Consider the following 19,551-nt stretch of genomic DNA (forward strand, 5'->3'; position numbering starts at 1 on the left):
CGTGTAAGTAAATACAATAAACTTTAAAATGGTCACCATTGCGTATGTAAGAATATCAGAATGGCTACTAAGCGATCTTAATATTTGTGGAGTTTACCAATTTCACCACACTTCATGAAGTGCAAAGTAATTTCAAATGTCATAACAGAAAACAAAAAAAGACTCATTCTATTTATATGCCAAGATCTTTGGTTCTTACTGACTTTACATTTTTTGGTATATAGTTATTTAATTATTCATAATATGCACATATAAAGATAATTCATATTAAGGTGGACAGTTAAAGCATCTATCTCTAATAGTAGGTATTCATACAATGACATCTAGAGACGAATTTATAGATCTTACATAGCAAAACATTGGCCTTCAGATTCTAGGGTGCTACATAAAATATCCGACCAAGTCATTAATAATTGACTGTAAAGGAACTGCCTAGGAATAGCATAATATCTAGTGTTGTGCACGCCTCCGGAGTTAATTATTTATTAGTATACAATGCCATTGTAGTCATCCTCAACGGGAATAAAAAATACCAATACATGAACCAAAAAAACATGAAATTCATTACAAATTTTGAACTGATACAGTGCACCATATCATATAATATCTCTTAAATTATAATTCATCCTTGACTTCACAACCATAACCTAGGTGGAATCCAGCTTCTTCAAGTAGCAAACTTCATGAAAAATGTTCCCCCTCTGTCTGAACATGCAAATTGTAATTTAATTAAAACCCTGTTAATATGAACATGGTTAATTCGAAATTCGTCATAAATCGAAATACTTGCTAATTCATAAAATCTATTTATAGTGATTTCTACTAATTTCAATGTGTGAACCATAAAAGTCACCACTGTTATAATCAGAAAGAAATTGTATCAGAAACAGAAACAATGTTACAAAATTACAACAAAAAAAACTTTTTCAAAGTTTTTACCGTACATTTTGTATTTCGTAATTCGATTTGTTTTTTCAATTTAAGGCCCCGTTGATTTCGAATCAACATGGTTTTACTATATTAACCTTTCAATATCAATAAATTACTCAAATCAGTTTGCTTTAGTCACTTACAGTTACCTGTCATATTTGAACCCTATACTCTAACTATAATGTGACTTATCGCCTGTTTCTGATAAAATACAAGCCTAAATGTAGCTCGTCTAATAAATCTAAGAATTATCTTGGTCACGTAAGTCGTCCAGCCGATATGTTGCTTTTAACAGAGTAATTCCTGTACAGCGAGTACAGGTTTTAATTCATAATATTATGAAGGTTTAATTTATTATGAATTATACTTAATGAAAATGCAATCTTTATTTCAGATGATAACACCAATGCAAACAGCATCAGAGGATGAAGAAGATTTGTCTGAATTCAAGTTCCAAAAGTTCGCTGCGACATACTTCCAAGGAAACATTACGCACCAATATTCCAGGAAGCCCCTCAAACATCCTCTCCTGCCATTGCACACACAAGGAGATCAGTTGGTAATTGCCTATTTACAATATTAATAATATGTTTTCTAAGATTCTAAAATCTGCCTCATACATAGCAATACTTAAACTGCTGTTTGCCTTTTTTTGAAATGTCTAATTTCTCAATACATACATAATATAAACTAGCCGTTGATAGCAGCAGATAGCAGCCTTGTATATAAAATAGATGTGCTGTAGAATTGAATATAATTTATATCAAATCATATCATCATTTTTAGAATATTTTCTTGCAAACATATTTGTAAATAAGTAGAAAAGTCGAATAACCAAATAAATAAAATTACCTTAAAGCAGGGGCGGGCAAACTTTTTGGATGGAGGGCCAAATTCAAGAATTCAAAATGAGCGGCGGGCCGCAAGTAAAACACCATTTTTAGATATACACATTACAAAAAAATTAATGAGAAGAATGAAAGTGTTGTACATTTTTTCAAATTCAGGTGTTAATTTTATGGTTGATATTTTCAAAACTGCTTGTAAATGGGCATCGGAGATATTTGATCGTAAAGAATTTTTATTGAGGTTCATGATCGAAAATGTTTATTCACATATATAGGTTGATCCAAAAACAACGAACATTTTTCTTGCATAATCTTTAAGTTGTTCGAATTTGTCTGAATTAAGGGCATTGTAAAATTTGGATATATCTTCACGACGATGCAATTCTCTTAAATCAGTGTCACAGTGCAGACCAATAATCTCAAGTTGTAGCTCTGTCAGTACACTATCAATATCTATTGAAAATGGATCGCGTACTGTTGCTAAACTTGTCTCAATTTTTCGGAAGTCACCAAATCTTTGTAAAAAATCGTCATTCAGAGCTTTAATAATTTTACCATATTCTTCAAATTTATATTCTGGTATATTCAGCAACTTCAAAGTTGGAAAGTGGTCCACGTTCTTATTCGATATTTGTCGAAGGAACAACTTGAGTTTTAATTGAAATCCATTCAAACTCTTCACCATATCGTGGGCATATATTATTTTTCCTTGCAACGCAGAGTTAAAAGTATTTAAATATGTCACGATGTTCAACATAGAAAATAGTGGTTACATAGTGTGAGACGAGACGCAAGGAAGACATACTGAGATAATCCATTAACGAAACAACAAATTCTTCAAATTTTAATCTATTGTCAATATTTTTTAAAAAAATATAAAAAAAGTTATTCGTAATCAGAAGTACAATTAATGATGGCGGGCCGCAAAAAAATACCCGGCGGGCCGCAGTTTGCCCTCTCCTGCCTTAAAGTCATCAAAATCTTTAAAAAAAAAACATCTTTATAAATATATATAAAAAATGTCGGCTGATGACATTGCAATCAATTCAGTTGTCAATCCAATTTAACACTATTTTACTAATCTGTACTACGTACGATGGAAAAGTACTTACAGTACAAAAATCAAGAAAAATATCCAAAATAATAAAAATGTAAGTGACCGACTATAAGACCAATAGCCTACTATTTACATATTACTATTAGCCTTTCGAAAACTTGTATTTGCTTGATTTTTTATTATTTTGATAATTCACATCTCCAATTTATGATATTATACTGTTTAGTTTCGTAACCAAAATACCTTTTTGTTTCAGGCTGCTCAAGCGTTGTGGGTAACAATACTCCGCTTCACAGGAGATCTGCCAGAACCTCGGTATCATACAATGGATAGAGACAACACCTCCGTAATGTCAAAGGTCACAGCAACACTGGGAAGAAATTTCATCAGATCAAAAGAATTCCAAGAAGCTCAATTGATGGGAATGGATCCGGAGGCTTTCCTGAACCAAAAGAAACCGCGGTCGATACGGCACAAACTTGTCTCCCTGACTCTGAAGAGAAAGAATAAACTGGGTGAAGATGTAAGAAGGAAACTACAGGTAATTATTAATACAATGTTATTTTATCTCAGTTGATTTCAAATTCATTTATTAACATAAGCGTTACAAATTACAAGTTAAATGCAATCACAACATGATATGAAACAGTTATTTTAGTACAAATATTAATATTAAAATAAATGATAATACAGTATGTATTTCCCAAATATACAACAAGCTAAGACCCCTTTCAAAACAGATTTTGCTGGCATACACTTTTGATGATGAATAGTTAGTATTTTACAAGGCCTGAACAAAAACAAACCATAAGTGCGGCACGCTTATATCTCCGGAATACGTGTTAAAATAAGATACAACGGCTAAATTAAATATTTTTTGTACACGTCACCGGTAAATATTGATTTGAATGACTACAGTCATTTAAAAACTGCGATCATGTGTTGCTGAAATTTATTGTTTTTGTGTTAAATATAAAGTTAGTGGTAATTATTTTTAGTTAATTTATTAGTAAATATGGGTAACTATGTTGTGTTTAAATTTGGTAGCCGTACTGAGAAGCAAAATGATGGTATAATGTTTCATAGTTAAGTTAATAATAATAAAATTTAGGTTCTACTGTGACTTATACTTATAAGACTACTACTAAGCTACTTATAAATAGCATGGCTTCATTTTGTCAAACAATACCCACTCTCTTTATTATTACTATGAGGTATTTTATTATTATTTCCTTTCAAAGTGTGGACCTATTTTAAGCCTTCAGAATCTCATAGATGTGAGAAGATCTTAATTAATTTTAAGTATTACGGCCTGCCAATCAAAAATTTGTTATTTAGATTCAGATATAAAAGATTTTTTTTAAATAATTTTAGTATTTCTTCCTCACCAAAATCATAGTACGTACGGTGTTTACATAGTAGTCGAAATCTAACAAAAATTATGTTGGTACCCATTTTATATGTAGGTAATTTCATACAATATGTGATGATCCATAAGTTTCACCCACCAAAAGCATAATATTAAAAAATGCTTCAGAATTTAAAGGCAACTTTGATGAACGTAATGAAATTTCAGCCGATAAATTGTTTAATTTATTCTCTATTAATATTTAATGAAATAAAGGGTTTACAGAAAAGGGTGTATTGTTCAAAATTGAAATATGATGGAAAATATTAAGAGCATACTTCAGTGAAACGGCAAATAATTTTCAACTATAGGTGCGACAAAATTTCGGACTAGCTGCCAATCAGAGAGCGAAAGTCAAGCTGTGAACATGTCAATTTGTTTTGTGATGGCGTCGGGGGAATTAATTCTTAAATCGACTAAAAAACGTTACCCATTTACTTGAAAAAGAAAACATGTCAATGAATATATTATTATTATTACTAATAGAAGAATAAACATAACATTAAATAGATCCATGTTGAATTTTTATGACAAATTATGTTTTGTTCTGCACGCGTCATTTGCACAATCTTCGCGTCGCGTAGTCACAATCGTTTTAGACCGTGCCCCAGCTGAAGTATAGCCTTAACTAATATTAAAACATGAATGAAACAGACTTTAATGACGAAATATTGAATTATGCACTTATCCATTTTTGGAAATGTATGCCTCAACTGTAGTATGGTTGACATACAGTGAATCACTTGAGAAACACTGACAGTACATAATGCATTATTAGTAGTTTCTTATAAATTCGTAAATTACATCATAACATTGATATATTATTATAAATGTTTTTATTTTTTAGGATGAGGAATACACTGCCGACAGCTATCAGTCATGGCTGGAGTCACGTCCGACATCCAACCTAGAAAAACTCCACTTCATTATAGGCCATGGTATTTTAAGAGCAGAGCTGCGTGATGAAATATACTGTCAAATCTGTAAACAACTCTCCAACAACCCTTCAAAGTCATCCCACGCCAGAGGATGGATCCTGTTGTCACTTTGCGTGGGATGCTTTGCGCCGAGTGAAAAGTTTGTGAATTATTTGAGAGCTTTCATTAGAGAAGGACCACCGGGATATGCCCCGTACTGTGAAGATCGTTTGAAACGTACTTTTAACAACGGCACAAGAAATCAACCGCCATCTTGGTTAGAATTGCAAGCTACTAAATCTAAAAAACCTATAATGTTGCCGATTACATTTATGGATGGAAATACTAAAACGTTGTTGGCAGATTCTGCTACAACTGCTAGAGAACTGTGTAATCAATTGTCGGATAAAATCGGTTTACGAGATCAGTTCGGATTCTCACTCTACATAGCATTGTTTGATAAAGTCAGCTCGTTGGGAAGCGGCGGAGATCACGTTATGGATGCAATTTCGCAATGCGAACAGTATGCGAAAGAACAAGGAGCCCAGGAACGAAACGCCCCTTGGAGATTGTTCTTCCGGAAAGAAATATTCGCACCCTGGCATGAACCGACGGAAGATCAAGTAGCTACAAATCTCATCTATCAACAAGTTGTGAGAGGTGTTAAGTTTGGTGAATATCGATGCGACAAGGAAGAAGATCTAGCCATGATTGCAGCGCAGCAATATTTTATCGAATATGCTCTAGATATGAACAGCGAACGTCTTTATACCCTGCTACCCAATTATATTCCTGATTACTGTCTGACGGGGGTCGAGAAAGCTGTCGACAGATGGGGCGCTTTGGTTGTCCAGGCGTACAAGAAAAGTTATTATTTGAAAGAGAAAGTCCCAGCGTTGCGGGTTAAAGAAGATGTAGTCAGTTATGCTAAATTCAAGTGGCCTTTGTTATTTTCTAGATTTTATGAAGCGTATCGAAATTCCGGTCCAAATTTACCCAAAAATGACGTCATAATCGCGGTGAATTGGACAGGAGTGTACGTCGTGGACGATCAAGAGCAAGTGCTCCTCGAGTTGTCGTTCCCGGAGATAACTACGGTTTCTAGTCAAAAAACAAATAAAGTTTTCACCCAGACGTTCAGCTTGGCGACCGTCAGAGGGGAAGAATTCACATTCCAGAGTCCCAACGCGGAAGACATTCGGGACTTGGTCGTTTATTTCTTGGAGGGACTGAAAAAGCGCTCAAAGTTTGTTATCGCCCTGCAGGATTATAAAGCCCCTGGAGATGGATCGAGTTTCCTCAGTTTCCTTAAAGGAGATTTGATTATTTTGGAGGAAGATAGTACCGGAGAAACCGTCTTGAACAACGGCTGGTGTGTTGGCCGGTGCGATAGAAGCATGGACAAAGGAGACTTCCCTGCCGAAACAGTATACGTACTTCCGGCATTATCTAAACCTCCGCCGGACGTATTAGCTCTCTTCAGCCTAGAAGCGGCATCCCACGGAAGACGATTGTCAGCAACGGTAGTAAACGGAACTGAACCGAGAGACAAACCGCATAACTTGGCTGAATATGGATTAGATCATTTCAGGGTGCCGCCGAAGAGAACCGTTTCAAAGGCACTAACTTTAACTACGGCTCGACGTGGTGGTCCTGAAGAATTGTGGCGGCATTCGAGAGATCCCATTAAGCAGCCGATGCTAAAAAAACTTATAGCAAAGGAAGAACTAGCAGAAGAAGCTTGCTTCGCTTTTGCTGCCATTTTGAAATATATGGGCGATTTGCCATCCAAAAGGCCGCGGATTGGAAACGAATACACTGATCATATCTTCGACGGTCCGTTAAAACATGAAATATTAAGGGATGAGATCTATTGCCAAGTTATGAAGCAACTCACAGATAACCGGAATCGAATGTCAGAGGAACGAGGGTGGGAGCTCATGTGGCTAGCGACGGGATTATTCGCTTGCAGTCAAAGTTTATTGCGAGAATTAACATTATTTTTACGAACCAGACGACATCCAATCTCTCAGGACTCATTACAGAGATTGCAAAAGACTTTACGAAATGGACAAAGAAAATACCCTCCCCATCAGGTTGAAGTAGAAGCTATTCAGCACAAAACTACACAAATATTCCACAAAGTATACTTCCCTGATGATACAGACGAAGCGTTTGAAGTTGACTCTTCAACGAGGGCTAAAGATTTCTGTCATAATATTTCACAACGACTTAATTTGAGATCGAGTGAAGGTTTTAGTCTGTTTGTTAAAATTGCGGACAAAGTTATATCGGTTCCGGAAGGAGATTTCTTCTTTGATTTTGTTAGACATTTAACGGATTGGATTAAGAAAGCCAGGCCGACAAGAGATGGTGCTACTCCGCAATTCACATACCAGGTAATTATAGTATAACTAACAAATAATATTACCAGGTGGCCATACCACCTGTCAACATTCTCATAGGTCTTCTCCCTGTCTACCTCTCTTATACGTTAACGTATATGCTCTGTCTTACTGTCTTTGTTCTGGTGTTTCAGACTCAATTATTTGTCTGTCAGCAGCTGGTGAGCTCGGCATGGTGAAGTCTTTGTAGTCTCCTGACTGCCAGGCACATCATGCTCAATTCATTCATTTTTCAAGCGGCAACGCTTCGCTGATGGTTCTTCGTCATTGATCTTCTTCCTATCGTGCCAATCCCTAGCGGAGATCGGCCACCGATCTTTACCTTATTATCTGCTAACTGGAACAGTTCAAATTGTTTCTATATTTGATTGATTGTGTATGTTGCCTAGGTTACAATAGGTTACAGCACTCTATCCTTATTATAATTACTCTTAACTGGATATGTGCTGCCAGCGTGCTAGCACGCTTTTCTATTCCGAGAACAGAGGGCCAGCCATGCAAAATGCGCGTGCAAAGACGCTCCACTTGAAACGCAATATATCGGCCGAGGCAATGTTTTGATTAATTCAATCGCATTGCCCACACAGCGACATCTCTTAGGATCATGGTGCAATACTTACATTTGTAATTTTCTATATTATCATCAACGAAACATCAATTTTAAACAAACCTTTCTTGGGTTACCGAAACGCGTCGCTAGTAGGGTTGTGCCACGGATCCGATAGTTCAAATCCGATCAAATCACACGCCGGGATTCCCGTTTACTTATAGTAGACGCAATCGAAATTATGGTTCGCTTATGCATATGAGAAACGGGGAATACTGTGATTCCTGAATATACACAACTACACAATAGGAGTGACACATCTTGGAATATATGCCAGTTGAATATTCGAAGTCGTATTTGACGTACCTAATTCGGTTTCGCGGCTGAAATATTTCCACTTTATAATTCATTTCAGTAATTTACGGGTACGATTTCATAATTTTTAAACCCTCGTAATCTGTGTTGTGTGTCGTAATTGTTTATTTTATTCGCATAGTGTTTAACTTATTTGACTTTTTGTGTTATATCTTTTTATAATAAGTCAAGTTTCTGGGATATTTGAACTTTTTTACATATAAACCTTTTGATCTTCTTCCTAATCAAAATGAAAGGAACACAAACTACATCAGAAAATGCCGAACAGGTCGAAGATTTGATGTACAGGGTTGGCCTAACTGTTGAATCGGATGATAGTGATTTTGATGAAGAGGAACAAGATGATTTGATTCCCAGTGCATATGAAGCTGCACAAATTGATGAATCTGTTCCAGTTTTCGAATGGGAAACCGATGATTTTGTCCCCAAAATAAATTCATTTGATAGCTCGAGGTCAGGAGCGGACGTAGAAAATGTTGATAGCAGAGAATCGGAGTTTTTCAAGCTGTTCATAACCAGCACGCTCATGGATTTCGTTGCCATTGAAACCAATAAACAATACCAATACGTCAAAAATCACTGCAATGAGTTGAGTTGGAGATTGAAACAATGGGTAGACGTAACAGTAGGAGAATTGTACCTCTTTTTGGCAATATGTCTTTTGATGGCCTGTAATTCGAGAAATAAAATACAACATCACTCGTCTAAAGATATTTTACTATTTTCTCCGATTTACTCAGATACAATGCCCCGCAATAGATTTCAAATCATTCTTCGCATGCTCCACTTTTGTGACAATACGCAACAAATAAGTGGGGACAAGATTTTCAAAATTAGATAGATTCCTAGTGGACTATTTCAAAAAAAAAGTTTGCGGAGTGCATGTATCCTTACATGAATGTGTGTATCGATGGAAGTTTGCTACTTTTCAAAGGCAATTTGTCATTTCGCCAGTATATCCCATCAAAAGCAAGCCGTTTTGGCATAAAATTTTTGTGATATGTGACTGTGCCACCGGATATGTACTGAATTTTATTGTGTACACTGGAAAAACCACCGAATATGTAACACACATGCACATGGGTATTTCAGGAAGTGTAGTCTTGACTCTCATGGAACCATATTTGGACAGGGGACATACCCTGTACGTAGACAATTGGTATACTAGCCCAATTTTGTTCCAAAAACTACATGACCGGAAAACGAATGCTTGCGGCACTGTAAGGAGAAACCGAAAGGGATTGCCAAAGCATACGGAGAAATTGAAAAAAGGAGAAATGAAAGCGTGAAACACAGACACTATTTCGGCACAAATCTGGAAAGATAAAAGGGAAGTGTCCATGCTGAGGACTCTTCATCCTGCCCAGCTCACCGACACAGGCAAAAGAACGTATCGGAATGAACCGATAATAAAACCGGAATGCGTCCAAGATTACAATAAAAATATGGGTGCAGTTGACAAATCAGACATGGTTTTGTCAAGTGTACACTCAACGCGCAAAACAATGAGGTGGTACAAAAAAATGTTCTTCCATCTAATCGACCTCTCACTGTTGAACAGCCACATACTGTTTTGCCAAAAAACTGGAAAACGTGTACCGTTGGCACAATTTCAATTAGAGGTCATTCGACAATTAATTAATGAATACAAACGTGTCGTGCCTTCCAAATCTTCAGTTAGGAAAAGACATTCAGAATTGCCATCGCGTCTCACAGAGAGGCATTTTATGGCAAAATCACCTCCAAGTGCTAAAAAAGTCAAAACAATGGCAAGATGTGTGGTGTGTTTATCCAGGAAACTTCGAAGAGAATCAAGGTATGAGTGCAAACAGTGCAAAGTGGTTCTCTGCGTTGAACCTTGTTTTGAGACATACCACACGGTAGAAGACTATTATTTTTTTTTTGTTATTTTTGTTATTCGTTATATTTTTATATGGTTTTAAGACTAAAGTAGCACGTTGTAGAATTACTTCTCATACATTATCACGTCTCTTTACTGTGTAAGTGTTGTGACAACCCTGACGTTTTGTGAAACATTAATTTTGTTTTATTTGGATAAATAACGGCGTAAATGGACACATCGTGTATTAATTTGGTAAGTCTATATGATATAGTATTAATATAAAGCCAAAAAAAGTATATTTACTAAGGTTTATTTTTTTAAAGAAAATCGCGGCCCTCCGTATATGGCCATACAAATACCTCTTCACATAGAACAGGTTAAATCTCTTGGATAATACACTAATTTCTCGATACTCTAATCACTTGATATACTATTACGGCACTGTAAGTATCTGTCAAGCTATTATGAGAGTATCATTTGTTTTCATTCACGGCCCGATTAAAATAAATGATTTCTACGATTTTTCAAATTTAGAGTTTGCGTTTATATGTGTATGTTTAATACGTATTCTCCACGTCTCTCTTGCTTTACAGATAATCCAAGACAAATATATATAGGGTAATTAGTAAAGTTTCAATTCATAATAACAAGACCAACGTTCAAAACATTTCGACAAATGAACATGCATTGTATACGTCAAGTAAATTTGTCGGACATTCGTTTGAATAAAATTGTGCCTTTTAATCGGCTGGTATGCATGCAAAATTAAATATTTCAAATAACTTTTTTTGTAAACTAATATACCCACAAAAAGGTAATCTTTTTACTGTCGAACAAGAACTTCTTATCCACATGTTAGAACTGTGAACTAACAATCCCTTCCAGTGCAGCTAATTGCACTTCCGTTTTCAAATGATGAACGCCCCAAATTTATCATTTCATTTTATGCTCCCGTGGTGTACGGATCTGTCAATTCAAATAACTTGAACCTTTTTATAATAAAAATACGTCTATCCTATCCCTCAAAACATTAGAGTTCTGCACTGAATCAACCACATATTGAAAATACATCCAATGGATTCAAATTGCTCAAGCAATCCGTGGGAGTAGAACCAGCTACAGTGCAATTTTGATTGCTAGTGTTCTGTCACTACTCTATTGCTAACACAATGATAATAAATGAAAAACAACATTACATTCCTATTACTTTATTATTAATTCTCTTTTAGGTATTCTTCATGAAAAAGTTGTGGACAAACACAGTTCCTGGCAAAGACAAGGCTGCTGATCTTATTTTCCACTTCCACCAAGAGCTTCCGAAGTTATTGCGGGGGTACCACCGCTGCACCAGGGAAGAAGCGGCTCGCCTCGCTGCCTTGGCCTACAGAGCTCGCTGGGGGGAGAACAAACAAGAGCTTCAAACCATACCGTAAGAACTCGTCACATAATTAAAATATTACAATATATTGAAGACGTATTGAAACAAACAAAAATCTATTTACTGAACACTTGGATAGTTTGCTAATGCACTTTTCATATTATTTGTTTATATGATCTTGATTTTACAAAGTTCGCGTGGATATAGATAGAATCCATTTGTCAATTAACAAGATGGTGAATTTGGATTGACTACTATTGAAAAGGAAAAATTGATAGAATTATGTTACACTAAAAATGCCTAATATTTAGTTTCAATATAAATTTACAGTGATATAATATGTAATATAGCATAATTTTTTAAATATTTCTATTTTTATAATGGAAACTGCCACTTTTGTTTCCCACTATGCACAACTGCCGCTTTTGTTATAAACACAACTGAAAACTGCCGGGTTTGTTTCGCAATACCATAAACTCAACTAAACTATAGTAGATAATAGAATATTTTTTTGCAGTTTGGTAAAGTGAGAAACATACTTTTGTCAATAAATTCTAATATCTCAAATTATGAATATTGATGGCAATGTTTGAATTATGGATTAAAATCCATTTGAGATATTATGACCGTGCCAAATAATTACAAATTCAAAGCAGCCACAACATGATATAAAAACAAAGAAAACTAGGTGTTAACAATATTTATATAAAAGACAGGGTAGTATGGGTAAAAAAGTGCATGGAAGCACACCGAGTGAACTAAGTAGAACCTATTTTAAAAACTTATTAAACAACTTCCACCAAAACTCACCCTCACATAACTGGAATATATTCATATATATCAACCTTAATATTATAATGTATTGTTGCAGGCAAATGCTGAGAGATCTCGTTCCCTCGGACCTGATAAAGGTTCAAAGCTCCGCGGACTGGAAGAGAGCCATTGTGGCGGCATACAACCAGGGTGCCGGCATGTCTCCGGAGGATGCCAAGATAACTTTCCTCAAAGTGATATACCGCTGGCCGACCTTCGGGTCAGCCTTCTTCGAAGTCAAACAGACAACTGAACCAAACTACCCCGAAATGCTGCTTATAGCAATAAACAAACATGGAGTCAGCTTGATTCATCCTCAAACAAAGGTATGTATTACATAACAAGGTTTAATTCTAAAAACATCCCATACACTAACACATTTTCTTTGATGGCAGCAATATAATATCAATAGCTATGTCTACATAATATGAATACGTGTATTAATTAAGGCGCTAAGTACCAAAAACATGAAAACTGACATTTTTAAAGAAAAATGTTCTACATACCAACGCCAATAACTTCAATTATAGTCAAGCAAGTCAAAAAAATACAGCAAAATAATTAAACCTGTCGACGTTCTAATTCCGTTGGTGTGTTTTATTTATAATGGTGTAAGTAGCACTGCAGTGGTCAACGGCATTCAATATAAAATAGCTGACGATGGTGTGTTGACACTTGCTAGTTCTTAATACCTAAAATTATAGAAGCTGCCGTGATTGCTTCACACTGTAAAACTACATTTTTCAAAAGGTCTGCTTCATGAAATTTTACTGCAATGACTCGGTATTTTGTAACTACAGGCAATACTACTTTTTGGTACTTAGAGCCTTATTTAATACACGTATTCATATGTTGATCACTTCATCTTCCACATCACTTTATCTTTTTAATTCTGGCTTTAACACCAAGTGGTTTTGCGCATGCTTTAGGTGGAAAGGATGATACGCACCACATACATTAATTATACGTGAAATAGTTTAAAAATTTTCTAATGCTGATTTTAATACAAAGATGCAAAAATTATAGTATTTTGAAAAACCTATAGTACAGTAGAACCTCGATATAGCGGACAAAATATCTCGTCAAATGTGACAGATGTTAAAAACATCCTGTTAATGTAATACGTGTTTATGTACAAGTGTCAATGCTTGTAAACAATATTCTGCACAAGATAATCTAATAACATTTATTGACTATACGTCAGATAATGAAATCCAACTATATTACACCCGTTCATGTAATTTTAGTGAGTTGATTATAATAATGTAGACAGGGCTTATGGGGAAGTATTGATAATGAAACCACAGAATAGATAGAAGAAGGGTTTCTTTAACATCTTTGCAACACACATATTTTGCATTGATTTCATGTATATAAGCAAAAATGACTACATATAATTATGTACCATGTTCGATCCTAAAAAGATCGTAAGGACCATCACAGGGTGGAGGTTGTATTGACAGATTTTCGTTTTTACGAGAAATGGATGTTGGCCACTTGCTCAACCTATTAGGTCCATACTCTGCATCCAAATACACATTAAAAAACAACATATTATGAATTTTCCAGACCCGGAATTCAAACAAAATGAGGCTATTAAATAGATCTCTGGGAATATTGCACTAATTGTTCGTAAACATCTCAGGTTTATCGTGTTTGTTGTTTATTGCTTCCATACAAAAATGCCACTTATATCGAACTGAAACTTGATTCAGTGATTTTTATAGTCTGGCATAGAGGTTGTCATCGAGAAATCTCATCTCGAGAAATAATTATTGTAAAAGATGAAACTAGAGAAACTAATTTAAAAATTATGAGAATTCTCATTTCTTGTGAAATCATCAAATCAAGCAGAAAACATTTTTTTTGCAAGAAGTGTTAAATAAAAGCTCTTGGCTTTGAATCAGAATGAATTGAGCATCAGATTGGAAAAAGAAATACCTAGAGTTATTTCACAAAAATAAAATTATCGAGATTGTTGAGAAATCAATACATAATATACATACTAATCTCAAATTTTCCGGATAAAAAAAAATATTCGTGAGTTATTCAAGAATTCTCGAACTTTCTAAACTTTGAAATTGAAGAAATCACCAGCTCTAGTCTGACTGAGTCTTTAATTATTATTAATTGTTACTTCTTTCAACTATCATGTCTTTCTACCAAGAAATAACAGTAAATTAAATTAATAATAATTAATATTAAATATAATATATAGATAAATAATTACATTTCATTATCATGAAATTGAGAATGTTTGAGTATCACTGAGTTCATATAATGTATGTTAATTAATAGGAAGATGCTCATAAATGATTAAACAATAAAAAATCTCACGCATTTGTGGAAAATAAAAGGGGGAGAACTTGTTTACACAATACAAACTTACCAGAAATAATTAATAGGTTATTACGTATGCAAGCAATTATTATAAGGCCCCTGGCCCCGGATCCCTCAATAAGTTTTCAGATTTTATTTTATATTTTAATGACATTGATTTGTAATAAATGTTTTTTTCGTCAGGTGAAATAGACAATTAGCTATTTTAAAATATCATGATTTTCATAGATAATACTAGTGGTTACCACGATATATCTGGTTTTGAGAGTTACAAAACACTTCAAAAGACTTTAATTTGCATATGTATTAACTGAAAGGGTTTAATTCCTTTGAAAAATAAAATAACAAAAACATTTATTATAAAGCACAGGTTCGCACCCATAGGTCACAACCCTCATGGCGGTCAACTATTACTAAACAAGTAGAGACTAGTAGAATGACACAAAATTCAATGTTTCCTAATTTAAAAGTGGAAGCAAGTTCAGTACGAAAAGTGTAATGTTTGACAATACATCAGTGGCGAGGGCTGGAGGTAGGCTGGTAAGATTTGACAAAAATAGTGCACACTAAACATTGTCAGTCATACTTATTTGTTTTTGTTGAATTAAGAATACAATTTGCAGATGGTGCTGCTTAATTTTTAAAATTCAATTAAACCCTGCCTAAACCAAACCATAATAATTTAGGTATGCTATGGGCGATCAGACAAAAATAGTGCACACTTTTTCAGTCATACTTATTTGTCTCCGTTGAATTAAGAATGCATAAAGGTGATCACAATTCAAAAAAGGTTTGGAATCCATGTTATAAAGTTTATAGGTAATAAAAACATATTAATATCATGTTTAAATTTTTTTGATATTGGTTAGTAAATCAAAATGAAGTTCATTTGTGAGGTTACACATAACAGTAATTATTTTTAGGTGACATATTTCTGTTTTGTTTTTATGTCAGTCATCATAAAAAACTTACCTAATTCACATAATATATTTGATCAATATTTTTTTATACGGTAATATTCTTCATATTCACTTTTCAATAATACGAAATGTTAATCACAGCTGTCTGGGTTTAAAATAATAATATGATAAGTAGTGGATACATTTTTTTTTCATGTATAGTGTCTGTCTCAGGAGCCACAGATTTATTCAGACTGGTATAAAATTCATGTCGTGTGTTTGATCCGGTGCAAGGACCTAATTACTTGATTACTTGGGCTAAGAACCATTATTCGTAAAAAAATAATCTATTATTAAAATAAACTCCACTTAGAGATTCAAATGCTTTACTTGGTAGTGAAATGGTAATTTAATTTTACAATTTTTAAGCGTATTCCTCAAAATATGACAGAGAATAATCACGACCCTAAATGGCCAAACTTTATACTGTACATGGCATTATTGACAGTCACAATAAATATATTACCAATAATTCTCATTAAGTAATTTTAAAAAGTAATAAATGTTTAGCACACGTTTTGAGAAGCTGTTGTTTTATAATATATTCCAGTTGAGTGAGTGAGGTGAATTAATTAGCATTCAATTTATTCATACGGATATCAAATAATTAGAGCTGTACTTTTTCTCCAACTTTCCCACGTAGGCTTTTCATTCCGCACTAAAAATAATTATAAATCTCATCATTCGCTCTTGTCATTTACGGCAGATTATTTTTAAATTATCAACCGTTTCACAAGATTTTAGAAGATAGTGTTGTTTTGCACAACAATGATAGCCTATTAACTTGTAGGCGATACGGTTTTGATTCATTGTAACTTCTTGGAATAAAGGGCCAATTACAATTTTGTCAGTCTATCTTGTAAATCTCTAGAATCCAAAATTTTAAAAATAACCAACAATCCAAAATGAATGAATTACAAAGTTTTTGTGGCTTGATTGGTAGATAATAATATCGGCTATTTAATAAAAATCAATTTAACTAACAATTTCTTTATTCAACGAATAATTCGCGAGATTTTAAGAATGTAACATATTTTTTATTGATCATAATTTTGAAAACACACTTCTGAGAAAATATAATTATAACCAATAGAAAAAATCTTTTTTTGAAAAAAAATATGACACCTAGCAGGAATCGAACTTGCGTCTCTTGGGATTCACTCCCACGCACATTGACTACAATGCTATAGGTATCCTATTTCATTGCGACAAATTTTAACTAATGGCTCTCAATACTCTGAAGTGCTTTCCAAATTGAGTTACTATCGGCAATCAGCTTTTGTATTTTAAATCCAAGTAGGAATTAATTTACCTTAATTACTAACCGACGTCATGGATCGCTTCAAGATTTTTTGTTTTAACTTACTTGAACTTGCTAATAATTTAATTCTATTTTTTTTATTTAACAAATAATTCATGAGATTTTAAGAATGTAACATTCTTCTTATTGAAAATACATAATTTTGAAAACACTCCTGAGAAAATATATAACCAATAGAAAAAAATCTTTCTTTTGAAAAAAATATGGCAATGCTAAAGGTATCATATCTAATCCTAACTCTCTGATATTAAGACTCCGTTTAGTAGACAAGGTGGGCTAGTTGGTGAAACACCTATGAAAGTACTTTTCCTTATAAAAAAAGTCATACAAGACCACTTTGTGGTGTGCCATATCATCAATTCAAAAAATCATAGGTACATTCGATTGTAATTAATGGAATAATTATTTACAGGATATTCTGGTGACGCATCCATTTACCCGCATATCAAACTGGTCATCGGGCAACACTTACTTCCACATGACCATCGGAAACCTGGTGAGGGGCTCCAAGCTGCTCTGCGAGACTTCACTTGGCTACAAAATGGACGACCTCCTCACCTCGTACATCTCCCTCATGTTGACCAACATGAACAAACAGCGTACCATACGGGTGAAATAAAACCAAGTCTACGTGACAATAAATAATAATACATATGTTGTTTTTTTTTATTTCTTTATTCATTGGCGAGTGTTCAGGGAAACCGTGCTTTATAGCCCGTTAATGACGGAGAAGTTGTTTATTATGACTTATTTAAATTATTTACGTTTATATTATAATATAAAGTTAATGACTCTTAATTACAAGTTTGCTGAGATATGATGATATGTTATATTTATTGTGGCTATATAGATTGTTTTAATTTATGTTTGAAATGAAGGACCGCTTTGTATTGGCAATCATATTAACAATTGTTATTGTTAAGCATTGATATTAAGAGTTTTAGCACAACTTTAAGATAAATAATATGATGTATTTACAAAACACAGGAGACCAAGTCCCGGACCCCCGATTTAATTGAAGTATTCATATCTAAGCACCCTCCCAGAATCCACATATTTCGTTAGCTACTGAGAATTTTCTGATTTAAGACATTCGATGCAAATCTGAACAAAAATGATCAGATGAAAAAGGGTACTTAAAAGACATGTGACAATTAGCATGTGACAATCTATGCAAAATGATCCGAGTTAGATTAAACGCTTGAATGAGGGGAAAAAAAGCTATAAATTGCGGGGTTTTGACTTTTATTGTATGTAAAAAGACTTGACAATATTATTGTTTCCCAAATTAAGTAATTATGTAAGTTTTGCTAGAAAAATTTGAGATTCATATTATGTTTGAATAATTAAGTAATATTGTACATAAAATGTTCAAAACACTGAACCATTGCTGGAAACAAAAAAAATTCATGGTGAATGTCGTTCACTGATTAGTGGAGCCTATTAGATTTGTAATGTAATATAATTCAGCAGAAATTAAATATTGTCACAAAAAAGGTTGACTATCCAGAGTTTGTTGCAATTAATGTTTTTCCAATCGATTTGAATTTGGGTTCTCATCTCGAATGATTACTGAAGCCTCATATTATGTAGCACATTATACTATATAATAATATTATACCGGAGCAAAGACAAAAAAGTTCAATGAACATGTTAAATTATAGTTCGGGCTGACGACTAAGTTGGTGCAAACGTAAATTGATGTACTAAAACTCTGATTATCAAAAAAATAGCAAGAGAAGTCGAATAACTACTGAAATTGTTAGTCAATTATTAAAATTAAGGTAGCATATCTATTGTTGCACAATACTTCAGAAGGCTGAAAAGAATTTTGCTATCCGAGTCTCTAAAACTGTAAAAGTCAACGATTCTTTGGGAAGGAGAGCTGATGATAATATTATATTATCTAAAGTCAAATAAATGCGAGAATACCGTGGGAAATTCCCACGGGCTGGCTAATTAGAATCTCTTACACTTGCTTATCCTCAGGTAAACTGCTGTGGCCTCCATTGTATTCAGCAAGACAGGAAGTCGTCTATACAATCATCGCTCTATGGAATTTTATCTTCAACAAAAATTCCCATCATATTTTTACACGATTATTATTCACTCTGATAGTGTTCGCCGTTCACACACACGCATGAAATGAAACATAGTCATGTTATTTTGTTACTTTGTTGTATTTCAAAAAAGACACCAAAACATGCTTACGGACAAAAACATAAGCAAAAAAATTCTTACAATAGTAATTATTATAAAGCGTACATATCGATTCTGTATATGTGATTACCTCGTATCTACTTCAACTGTCAATATTGCAATAACAAATTTTACAATGTACTTTAACAATGAACTCCATACAACTCAATACATACCTCCTAATATTTACAAACACAATTAATATCAAAAA

General features: G+C 33.9%; 1 protein-coding gene across 3 annotated transcripts in view; it reads left to right on the forward strand.

The window, feature by feature from the left end:
• ck (unconventional myosin-VIIa ck) overlaps window positions 1-19,356 on the forward strand; it is a 129,877-nt gene extending 110,521 nt beyond the window's left edge. For all 3 annotated transcript variants that reach the window (XM_085955936.1, XM_085955938.1, XM_085955937.1), the window contains exons 9-14: window positions 1,325-1,489; window positions 3,092-3,376; window positions 5,091-7,559; window positions 11,560-11,759; window positions 12,580-12,847; window positions 17,554-19,356. In XM_085955936.1, coding sequence (XP_085812062.1) covers window positions 1,325-1,489; window positions 3,092-3,376; window positions 5,091-7,559; window positions 11,560-11,759; window positions 12,580-12,847; window positions 17,554-17,760 — 3,594 coding nt within the window. In that variant the 3' untranslated portion in view covers window positions 17,761-19,356. The remainder of the gene's footprint in view (window positions 1-1,324; window positions 1,490-3,091; window positions 3,377-5,090; window positions 7,560-11,559; window positions 11,760-12,579; window positions 12,848-17,553) is intronic.
• Window positions 19,357-19,551: the final 195 nt, after the last annotated feature.

This window comes from Rhyacophila brunnea, unplaced genomic scaffold (assembly GCF_057557595.1).
Source record: "Rhyacophila brunnea isolate RB1 unplaced genomic scaffold, BYU_Rbru_1.0 scaffold_5, whole genome shotgun sequence".
NCBI lineage: Eukaryota > Metazoa > Arthropoda > Insecta > Trichoptera > Rhyacophilidae > Rhyacophila > Rhyacophila brunnea.